We start from the raw sequence: 11,632 nt of genomic DNA on the forward strand, positions 1-11,632 counted from the left end.
GTACATGCATATGGTTAGAAAAATTGTGACAGAGAATAGAACAAGGACGGGAAATAAATAAATGAACACTGAAATTCAAATATTTTTTTGTTATATATATATATATATATATATATATACATATATATGTGTCTTGATTGGATTATCCAGAGAATAGTGCTCGATACCGTGGTAGACCGCAATATGTATGTGTGGGGAAAATCACAAGACTACTTCGTCTCTACAGAACTGTTTCATGAGGGGTTCCCTCAATCATCCTGATGATTGAGGGAACTCCTCATGAAACAGTTCTGTAGAGACGAAGTAGTCTTGTGATTTTTCCCACACCTACATATATATACACATATATATACATTATATATATATATATATATATATATATATATACATATATACATATATATATATATATATATATATATAAATACAAGAAAATCAATATATATATATAGCTAGAATTCACTGAAAGTCAAGTATTTCTTTATATATATGAAATACTTGACTCTTAACCACGCCCCCACCTCCCGAAATCGGAGGTCTTAAGGTTGGCAAGTATGATAAGGCGAGCACATGACAGCATCCGCCCTTCTCGCGGTGGGCGTGCAGGGAATATTTTGTCCGTCTCATCATTGGCTGGCGTCCTCGATGATGTCATGACATCCTCTGCATCTGCAACAGTACTTTCTTCCTCCTAAAATGCGAGTCAAGTCCCTCTCTTCTGCAGGGAAACATGGCGAGAAGGTAAGCAAACGTGGATAAGTGTTTGAGCCACTTTGTCGACGTTTCCATCTGCTCGTAAACTTTGTATTTGCACTCCAAATACACGTTTCTATTGTGTCAACAAGTCGGCCTGCTGTAACATATGGAGCAGTGGCATGCTTCTTGTTAATGGGGAGGGAGGGGGAAAAAAGTTCCATTTTGATGTTTTTGTCGTTCCTCTTGCAAAATAAGTTTTGTATCGTTTCACAGCTGGGTTGTACAATGGGGACTTTGTGCGACCAGGGTCTGCTGGTAGTTAATAGTCATGGTTACACAACAAGAGAGAGGACCCAGTCAAAACATCACACTGCAAAAATAGAGATGTTATGCAAAACAGGAACTCAGGGATCTAACATTGTGTACTTGCTGGCTAACACTACAGTTACAAGCTTTAATACTGACAAAACAAAAATAACATTACAAAGTTGTTATTCTCATTTATATCCTAATATTTCAAATGACCACCATATCTGCAAAGTTCCTAATATTTCACTAAGTCAAAATGAAGCACTGTGCATTTATTTATTATTTTGCAAATGATGTTTTCTATGCTGACATAAGTGCAGGAGCCGCGTTTTGGCCACCCTTGATAAAGTTAAGTTAAAGTTAAAGTTGAATAGAATAGAAAGTACTTTATTGAACCCTGGAGGAAATCCAGCACCACAGTTCACTCACAATAAATAATAAACACTATTTTTTACATGTGAATAATATAAATACAGTCTATTATACAGCATTACTCACACGTGAATAATATAAATACAGTCTATTATACAGCATTATTCACACGTGAATAATATAAATACAGTCTATTATACAGCATTATTCATGTGTGAATAATATAAATAGTCTATTATTCGGCATTATTCACACGTGAATAATATAAATACAGTCTATTATACAGCATTATTCACACGTGAATAATATAAATATAGTCTATTATACGGCATTATTCACATGTGAATGATATAAATACAGTCTATTATACAGCATTATTCACACGTGAATAATATAAATACAGTCTATTATACAGCATTATTCACACGTGAATGATATAAATACAGTCTATTATACGGCATTATTCACATGTGAATGATATAAATTCAGTCTATTATACGGCATTATTCACACGTGAATAATATAAATAGTCTATTATTCGGCATTATTCACACGTGAATAATATAAATACAGTCTATTATACAGCATTATTCACACGTGAATAATATAAATATAGTCTATTATACGGCATTATTCACATGTGAATGATATAAATATAGTCTATTTTACGGCATTATTCACACGTGAATAATATAAATATAGTCTATTATACGGCATTATTCACACGTGAATAATATAAATATAGTCTATTATACGGCATTATTCACACGTGAATAATATAAATATAGTCTATTATTCGGCATTATTCACACGTGAATAATATAAATTCAGTCTATTATACGGCATTATTCACACGTGAATAATATAAATACAGTCTATTATACAGCATTATTCATGTGTGAATAATATAAATAGTCTATTATTCGGCATTATTCACACGTGAATAATATACAGTCTTATACGACATTATTCACACGTGAATAATATAAATATAGTCTATTATACGGCATTATTCACATGTGAATGATATAAATACAGTCTATTATACAGCATTATTCACACGTGAATAATATAAATACAGTCTATTATACAGCATTATTCACACGTGAATGATATAAATACAGTCTATTATACGGCATTATTCACATGTGAATGATATAAATTCAGTCTATTATACGGCATTATTCACACGTGAATAATATAAATATAGTCTATTATTCGGCATTATTCACACGTGAATAATATAAATTCAGTCTATTATACGGCATTATTCACACGTGAATAATATAAATACAGTCTATTATACAGCATTATTCATGTGTGAATAATATAAATAGTCTATTATTCGGCATTATTCACACGTGAATAATATACAGTCTTATACGGCATTATTCACACGTGAATAATATAAATATAGTCTATTATACGGCATTATTCACATGTGAATGATATAAATACAGTCTATTATACAGCATTATTCACACGTGAATAATATAAATACAGTCTATTATACAGCATTATTCACATGTGAATATTATAGATATAGTCTATTATACGGCATTATTCACACGTGAATAATATAAATAGTCTATTATACAGCATTATTCACACGTGAATAATATAAATATAGTCTATTATACGGCATTATTCACATGTGAATGATATAGTCTATTATACAGCATTATTCACACGTGAATAATATAAATACAGTCTATTATACAACATTATTCACATGTGAATAACATAAATGCAGTCTAATATACAGCATTATTCACATGTGAATATTATAAATACAGTCTATTATACCGCATTATTCACATGTGAATAACATAAATACAGTCTATTATACAGCATTATTAACAAGTGAATAATATAAATACAGTCTATTATACAGCATTATTCACACGTGAATAATATAAATACAGTCTATTATACAGCGTTATTCACACGTGAATAATATAAATAGTCTATTATACGACATTATTCACATGTGAATAACATAAATGCAGTCTAATATACAGCATTATTCACATGTGAATACCATAAATACAGTCTAATATACAGCATTATTCACATGTGAATATTATAAATACAGTCTATTATACGAAATTATTCACATGCGAATATTATAAATACAGTCTATTATACAGCATTATTCACATGTGAATAACATAAATACAGTCCATTATACAGCATTATTCACATGTGATTATTATAAATACAGTCTATAAAGTACCACTGATAATCACACACACACCCTTTTCCACCCCCTGGGAAGTGAGGGGAGCAGTGAGCAGCAGTGGCCACGCTTGGGAATCATTTTGGTGATTTAACCCCCAATTCCAACCTTTGATGAGTGCCGAGCAGGGAAGTAATGGCTCCCATTTTTATAGTCTTTGGTATGACTCGGTCGGGGTTTGAACTCACGACCTACCCATCTCAGGGCGGACACTCTAACCACTAGGCCACTGAGCAAAACATTGCATTTTGTTAAAGACGGCGCTAAAGTAATGTGCTTTGTTCTTCAGTCAAGGAACCAACCAGGAGTTGTCAGAGGTGCTCAACGATCTCTGGCACTTGGACGTCAACCGCCTGAAACCGGGAACTGATTACATCATTTCTCCGCAGGTCAGTACTTGGAGAATAGCAATGTTTGTGCTTGAGGGGATAAAAGGGGTGGAGATTACAACACAGCTGACTTGGTGCAACGTAACAGTGGTCATCCCACGCACACCCAGGCTCAAACCTGTGACTAAACAAGTCAAGGACGCTAGTCAGTAGGCTAAAAAGCTGCAGGCTCCCAACTCACTGACCAGAACAGCTCTTGAGGCAGTGCCCGCCCAAAGAGTCAGGCATGCTCACTCGGGGCTGGAAGGCGTTTATTATGTGAATGCTTTGGAGCATGTGCTTTTCCACAACAAAATTAATCTATTTATTCTCCAACTTCACTTTATTATTTGTCTTCTTGTCCAAATTTTGGTGAGCTCTAACATTCAAACCGTTCCAACTTCAAACTCTTCAGGCTATTCGGGAATTACGGTCTTTTCCCTTGACAAATTCCAAAAATTCCCAGAAATCCAGGTTTTACAGGACATTTTTTCCCATTCAAAATGAATAGGCCATTTTTCAAACTTTGACCATTTCCACATTTTTCAACCTATTCCAACCATTCCACCATTGTAAAAATTCAAACTTTTTCCAAAGTTCCAAAAAATTCCAGGATTTTCCAGAATTCCTGGTCTTTCCAAAGCCCCTTCTCCACCCTTTTTTCTGGCGACTACTCCTCCAACATGTTTTAACCCACTTCCACCGTTCCACCGTCAAAGCATTCTTCTTAATTAGGACAAAAAACTAAATTGTTTTTGAACTGGATAGATTCCCGGTTTTCCCGAAATTCCAGGAATTCCGCAAAACCATTCAACATGTTACTACTTCAACATTTCTCGACAAATTTCAACACCAACCATTTCAACTCATTCATTTGTTTTACCATTTTCCAAAAAATTCCCGCTTTTTCAGAAAATCCAACATTTCTGGGAAATTCCCAGAAATGTTGGAAATTTGGGGCGGCATAGCTCAGTTGGTAGAGTGGCCATGCCAGCAACTTGAGGGTTGCAGGTTCGATTCCTGCTTGTGCCATCCTAGTCACTGCCGTTGTGTCCTTGGGCAAGACACTTTACCCACCTGCTCCCAGTGCCACCCACACTGCTTTAAATGTAAAAATTAGATATTGGGTGTCACTATGTAAAGCGCTTTGAGTCACTTGAGAAAAGCGCTATATAAATATAATTCACTTCACTTCATTTAAATCAATAAGACATTTTTCCAAGTTCCACAACTCCCCCAATTTTCGATTTTTTCCCACGCCCCTAGTAACTAGTATATATATAGTATATATTAGATCCACTATATATAGTATATATATAATTCTAAGGTGCAGATTCCAACCATTGTAAGACTTAGTTGAAGACTTACGGTCATCAGAAAACATCACTGCACATCATAACGTCAAATACACTTTCCAAAAAAAAATTATTTGGGAGTGTCCGACGGGCCAGGTTCAAAAGCTTAACGGGTCGGATGTGGCCCCCAGGCCTTAATATGTCCAGGTCTAAAGTATAGAGTGGGGAACATTGTGGGAGTAGCATTAGATCTTGACCACCAATGTTGTTGTTCCGTGTTTGTGTCTAAAATGAAGGGGCGGGCAGGCTACGTGGCGCAGGGCAGTAACTACGCCAGAGACAGAGCCAGGGCGCCACTCTTCACGTACGTCAATGAAGACAAGCTGAGGAGCATCAAGACCTATTCTCGTACGTTGAGTATCTTCTATTACGTTTTAATGTTTTATTTACTAAGTGAAGAAAAAAAAACCTTGTCCTTCACCTTTGCAATGACGTTTGCTCGGTGGTATGAGAATACATTGAAAGTACAACATCCAAAAGCACTGTTGTAGGTTTTCAGCTGATTTTGTAGGATTTGACATGATTGGTATTCCATCTCCGGAAGAAGTATCAGAGCAGAAAAGCCACCACTTTTTACCCATTTTCCTGTTCTGTACAAAACAACATTAATTAAAATGGAACAATGGGGATATAGTAGAACCATCATGTTTCCACCCAGGGGCGTAGCACCAAATTAATCATAGATAAGACTCCTTAAAGGGCCCCCATCCCCAATGTCACCGCCCCAGACACACACAATTGGTATGTTTATATGCACTAAAAACTAATTACAGTATTGCAGGTACTTGCTTGAAACCAGCTCAATTAGGTTTAAAACACAATTAGGTTTTTGCCATTTTATATATGGGATTAAGCTATCTAAAACATATCCAAATAAAGCACTCTAAATAATTTGGATCTGAATTTTTTGGGATTTAAAAAAAAAAGCAAAATTGCTAACAAATTAAAAATAAAATGACCAGAATATCAATTTAAAGGGCACTTATTAGGGCTCGATATATCGCAGGTTTGTCTCTGTGCGATATAGAAAATGACTATATCGTGATATTCGAGTATACCTTCTCACGCAGTTGCTTTTAGCTGCTGGCATTACACTACAGGCTCTTCTCACTCTTTCTTGTCTCTCCTTCTCACAGAGACTTAAAACAAGCGCACCTTCTTACATACGTCACATACTGTCACGCCTGCAACGTCATATGCTCTCGCGGAGCAAAAAGGTAGCAGCATGGGTAACGTTAGCTGTGATGCTAGCGGAGAGGTGCGAGTGGTAAAATGAGAGAAAGAAGATGCCAATCTGGTAACAAATGAAGGAATAATTAATTCCCAAGAAAAACAGCACGGGGTCCATCTTCTGCCGGGGGTTTGGCTTCAAGAGGGAGGTGTCGAACAGACAACCGTAATATGTCAAGTATGCAGCAAAAGCGTTGCTATAAAAAGTAGCAGTTCTACTAATGTAGCATCATTTGAAAAGTCACCCGCTATAGCAGGGGTCGGGAACCTTTTTGACTGACGGAGCCAAAAAGCCAAATATTTTAAAATGTATTTCCGTAAGAGCCATATAATATTTTTTTAACACTGAACACAACTAAACATGTGCATTTTTAAGTAAGAACAACATTTCTAGAGTATAATAGGTCTCTTATTCTTTGTAATAACATTGTTATTCTGAAGCTAACTGGAGGGGGCGTGGGCTGCGGGCCTGCAGCGACAGGTGCGTAGATGGCCTACCTGGGCCTAGTTATCTAATCACCTGTTGCTCTGTTATAAGCAGCAGCCAGGAGGAGAGATGGGGTTGGGGCTGTAAATACTATTGCTGGAAACTTATTCAAAAATAAAACAATATTGTAACCCTGAAACAGGCTCTCATGTCGGTGCTTGGTGGTCTGAAGAACCCCCAGGAGGGCAAGCCCCACACTAACCAATAATAAATAAATAACTTCTTATCATTAACGCAACTTCTTGAACAGGTGCGGTAGAAAACGGATGCATGGATTAAAAATGCATGAGAATGTTTTATATTTTGAACATTATTTTTAACACTGTGATTACAAGTGGAATTATTCATTACTTATCGTGTTAAGCAACGTCAGCTAAGATTTATCCGAGAGCCAGATGCAGTCATCAAAAGAGCCACATCTGGCTCTAGAGCCATAGGTTCCCTACCCCTGCGCTATAGAATGAAGAGTGCTTGAAACTCCGCATGTCAACATCTCCGCCAGTGCCACACCCACAAAATGCCGAAGCAACCATTTTCAGATCAACACTGTATAAAAAAAAAATAGTCAACAGGAGATAACGTCCGCAGTAACTTACAACATAGCGAAGCACATACACTATTTGATTTCCTATTATGCAGCTAATTTTTATTTGACAGTTATTGAAATAATTTGTGACATCTGCACAAAAGTGCACTTTATTTGTTTTAAACTATAGTAGTGGCGTTCTGTACAAAAAGTGCACTTTAATTTAGTGTTGTTTTGATATGTCATCTTAGTGACATCACGCACAAAAGTGCACTCATAGCTTGTTTTAAAATGTCTCTGACAATCTTGCACTTTCTGTTTTGAAATGACATGAATGTTTGTGCCACTGCTTAATAACTGTTTAATAAATACTGTTTTGGTCAATTGACTTAGTTGTGATTTCCCTCTCTGCATGAAAGTTTAAAAGTAGCATATATTAATGCAGTATGAAGAAGAATGTTTGAATGTAGACAGACTCATCATACTGCTGTGATTATATGCATCAAGTGTTCATTCAAGGCTAAGGCAAAACATCGAGATGTATATCGTGTATTGTGACATGGTCTAAAAATATCGATATATTAATAAAAGGCCATATCGCCCAGCCATTGCACCTATTATGCAAAACCAACTTTTCTAAAAACTAATTACAGTAGGGACTTAGTTGAAACCGGCTGTTAAAAACACAATTAAGTTTTTGGCCTTTTATAAATGGGATTAACCTATCTAAAATATTTCCAGATAAACCCCTCTAAATAATTAGGATTTTGAATTTTTTCTCTATCTTTTAAAAAAAAAAAAATGCTATCAACATTACAAACAGCAGAGACTCCGCAATTTACCCCCTTCCTGACAAAGTAAGAGTAACAAAGGGGGGACACTGTGTAAAGGGAGCCGGTCATAACCACAGACGTGCCACATCCAAGTCCTGATCTGTGTAAAAAGGCTGTAATGACAATCTGAGATCCGTGGACTTACTGGAAACAAGTTTGCTTTATCCTTGATGCAGATTTCATCAACCTGCTGGACAACTACGAGATGTCGACCGGCGTGTCAGAGAAGGTGACGTCAGAGGAGTTCGAGGAGAACCACAAGTTTCTGGACGCCATTCTGGAGACAGAAGTTATGAAGGTGACAACACAATAGTGTGACAGTAGACGGGCGATCAGGAACCATGTTGTTGTTTTGTGCACCGCCAGCATGCTCACCAGTATCTGATCCAGAAGAGACAGTCTCCAACAGACCTTACGCACTTCAAGAGACAGCTCTACGACATCTGGTTCAGATTGTACCACCGGGACAGGAGCGGAGGGTGAGCTCTTTTTGGTCTAGTCACCACCAGGGGAAGCTCAAGGCCTTAGCGTTAATAACCAATTCTTAGCTGTGAAGGAAAAGTTAATTGGATATTTATTTACAAACCCTGTTTCCATATGAGTTGGAAAATTGTGTTAGATGTAAATATAAACGGAATACAATGATTTGCAAATCCTTTTCAACCCATATTCAGTTGAATATGCTACAAAGACGACATATTTGATGTTCAAACTCATAAACATTTTTTTGTTGTTGCAAAATAATCATTAACTTTAGAATTTGTGACAAAGAAGTTGGGAAAGGTGGCAATAAATACTGATAAAGTTGATGAATGCGCATCAAACACTTATTTGGAACATCCCACAGGTGTGCAGGCTAATTGGGAACAGGTGGGTGCCATGATTGGCTATAAAAACAGCTTCCATGAAAGGCTAAGTAATTCACAAACAAGGATGGGGTGAGGGTCACCACTTTGTAAGCAAATTGTCGAACAGTTTTAGAACAACATTTCTCAACGAGCTATTGCAAGGAATTTAGGGATTTTACCATCTGCGGTCTATAAGATCATCAAAAAGTTCAGATAATCTGGAGAAATCACAGCACGTAAGCGATGATATTACGGACTTGTGATCCCTCAGGTGGTACTGCATCAAAAACCAACATCAGTGTGTAAAGGATATCACGACGTGGGCTCAGGAACACTTCATAAAACCACAGTCAGAAACTACAGTTGGTCGCTACATCTGTAAGTGCAAGTTAAAACTCTACTATGCAAAGCCAAACCCATTTATCAACAAGATCCAGAAACGCCGCCAGCTTGGCTGGGCCCGAGCTCACCTAAGATGGACTGATGCAAAGGGGAAAAGTGTTCTGTGGTCTGACGAGTCCACATTTCAAATTATATTTGGAAACAGAGGACGTGGTGTCCTCTAGAACAAAGAGGAAAATAACCATTCAGATTGTTATAGGTGCAAAGTGTAAAAGCCAGCATGTGTGATGGTATGGGGGTGCATTAGTGCCCAAGGCATGGGTAACTTACACATCTGTGAAGGCACCATTAATGCTGAAAGGTCCATACAGGTTTTGTAACAACATATATTGTCATCCAAGCAACGTTAACATGGATGCCCCTGCTTATTTCAGCAAGACAAGTGTTACAACAGCGTGGCCCGCCTGCAGCCCAGACCTGTCTCCCATGGAAAATGTGTGGCGCATTATGAAGCGTAAAATACGACAGTGGAGACCCCGGACTGTTGAACGACTGAAGCTCTACATAAAACAAGAATGGGAAAGAATTCCACTTTCAAAGCTTCAACAATTAGTTTCCTCAGTTCCCAAACGCTTATTAAGTGTTGTTCAAAGAAAAGGTGATGTAACACAGTGGTGAACATGCCCTTTCCCAACTACTTTGGCACGTGTTGCAGCCATGAAATTCTAAGTTAATTATTATTTGCAAAAAAAAAAAGTTTATGAGCTTGAACATTAAATATGTTGTCTTTGTAGCATATTCAACTGAATATGGCTTGAAAAGGATTTGCAAATCATTGTATTCTGTTTATATTTACATCTAACACAATTTCCCAACTCATATGGAAACAGGGATTGTACTAGTGCAAGAAATGTGTGATAATTGAGTGCACTTGCTTTCATCAGAGAGGATTCTTGCGGGTTCGAGCACGTGTTTGTTGGGGAGACCAAGTATGGCCAGGAGATGATGGGTCTTCACAACTGGGTGCAGTTCTACCTGCAGGAGAAGCGCGACCACATCGACTACAAAGGCTACAAAGCAAGAGACAAAAAAAACACAGTGAGACAAACACATAAAGTCTCTTTGCCACGCCACGCCCGTCTTCACTTCACCATCTTTTACAGCCCGACGAGGACGACCACGTCCTCAACCTGCAGTTCAGCTGGAAGGGTTTGGTCAAGCCCATCGGAGGCTCCTTCATCGGCGTGAGCCCCGAGTTCGAGGTTGCTCTCTTCACCGTCATCTTCCTCGCGTCCACGGAGAAGAGAATGTCGGTGCTGGTCAAAGTGGACGAGTACACGCTAGAGCTGGTGGTCTATCGCCACGGGCGCTCCATCGGCACGTCCTACCCCAAACTCCTCAGCAGCAACAACCAGGATTTGTAAACGAGCCATAGCGTCTCAAATCACAGTTGTTAAGTACAAGACAACCTTATAGTGTTTTTACTCTTACTTTAAAGAATATAATACATCCATCCATCCGTCCATTTTCTTCCGCTTATCCAAGGTCGGTTCGCAGAGGCAGCAGCCTAAGCACAGAAGCCCAGACTTCCCTTTCCCCAGCCACTTTGTCCAGGGAGATCCCGAGGCGTTCCCAGGCGGATGTTCTCCCGACATGTGTTTGTCATTCTTGTTTGGTGTGTGTTCACAGTCTGGCGCATATTTGTAACCGTGTTAAAGTTGTTTATACGGCTACCCTCAGTGTGATCAAGTATGTCTTGCATTCACTTGTGTGTATATAAAAGCCTCATGTTATGTGACGGGTCTGGCACACTGTTTGCATGGAGGAAAAGCTGACGTGACAGGTTGTAGAGAACGCTAAAGGCAGTGCCTTTAGGGCACGCCCCCAATATTATTGTTCAGGTTGAAATTGGGAGAAATTCAGGAGAATGGTTGCCCCGGGAGATTTTCGGGAGGGGCACTGAAATTCGGGATTATCCTGGGAAAATCGGGAGGGTTGGAAAGTATGCTTTAGCAAAATATCCAAAT

At 38.2% G+C, this 11,632-nt stretch overlaps 1 protein-coding gene across 1 annotated transcript; it reads left to right on the top strand.

Annotated features, from left to right (window-relative positions):
* Window positions 1-581: 581 nt before the first annotated feature.
* Window positions 582-11,403, top strand: LOC133567975 (uridylate-specific endoribonuclease C-like). The gene is made up of 7 exons (XM_061919634.1): window positions 582-741; window positions 3,906-4,005; window positions 5,576-5,687; window positions 8,592-8,713; window positions 8,782-8,894; window positions 10,550-10,703; window positions 10,769-11,403. The coding sequence occupies exons 1-7, from the start codon at window positions 731-733 to the stop codon at window positions 11,027-11,029; spliced, it is 873 nt and encodes a 290-aa protein (XP_061775618.1). The 5' UTR covers window positions 582-730; the 3' UTR covers window positions 11,030-11,403.
* The last annotated feature ends 229 nt before the right edge of the window (window positions 11,404-11,632 follow it).

The sequence above is a fragment of the Nerophis ophidion genome, linkage group LG14 (genome assembly GCF_033978795.1).
Source record: "Nerophis ophidion isolate RoL-2023_Sa linkage group LG14, RoL_Noph_v1.0, whole genome shotgun sequence".
NCBI lineage: Eukaryota > Metazoa > Chordata > Actinopteri > Syngnathiformes > Syngnathidae > Nerophis > Nerophis ophidion.

Coding starts and splice junctions, on each gene's coding strand:
- LOC133567975 (XM_061919634.1), top strand. Junction 4,006..5,575: donor ATTACATCATTTCTCCGCAG/GTCAGTACTTGG, acceptor TCTAAAATGAAG/GGGCGGGCAGGCTACGTGGC. Junction 8,714..8,781: donor TGGAGACAGAAGTTATGAAG/GTGACAACACAA, acceptor GTGCACCGCCAG/CATGCTCACCAGTATCTGAT.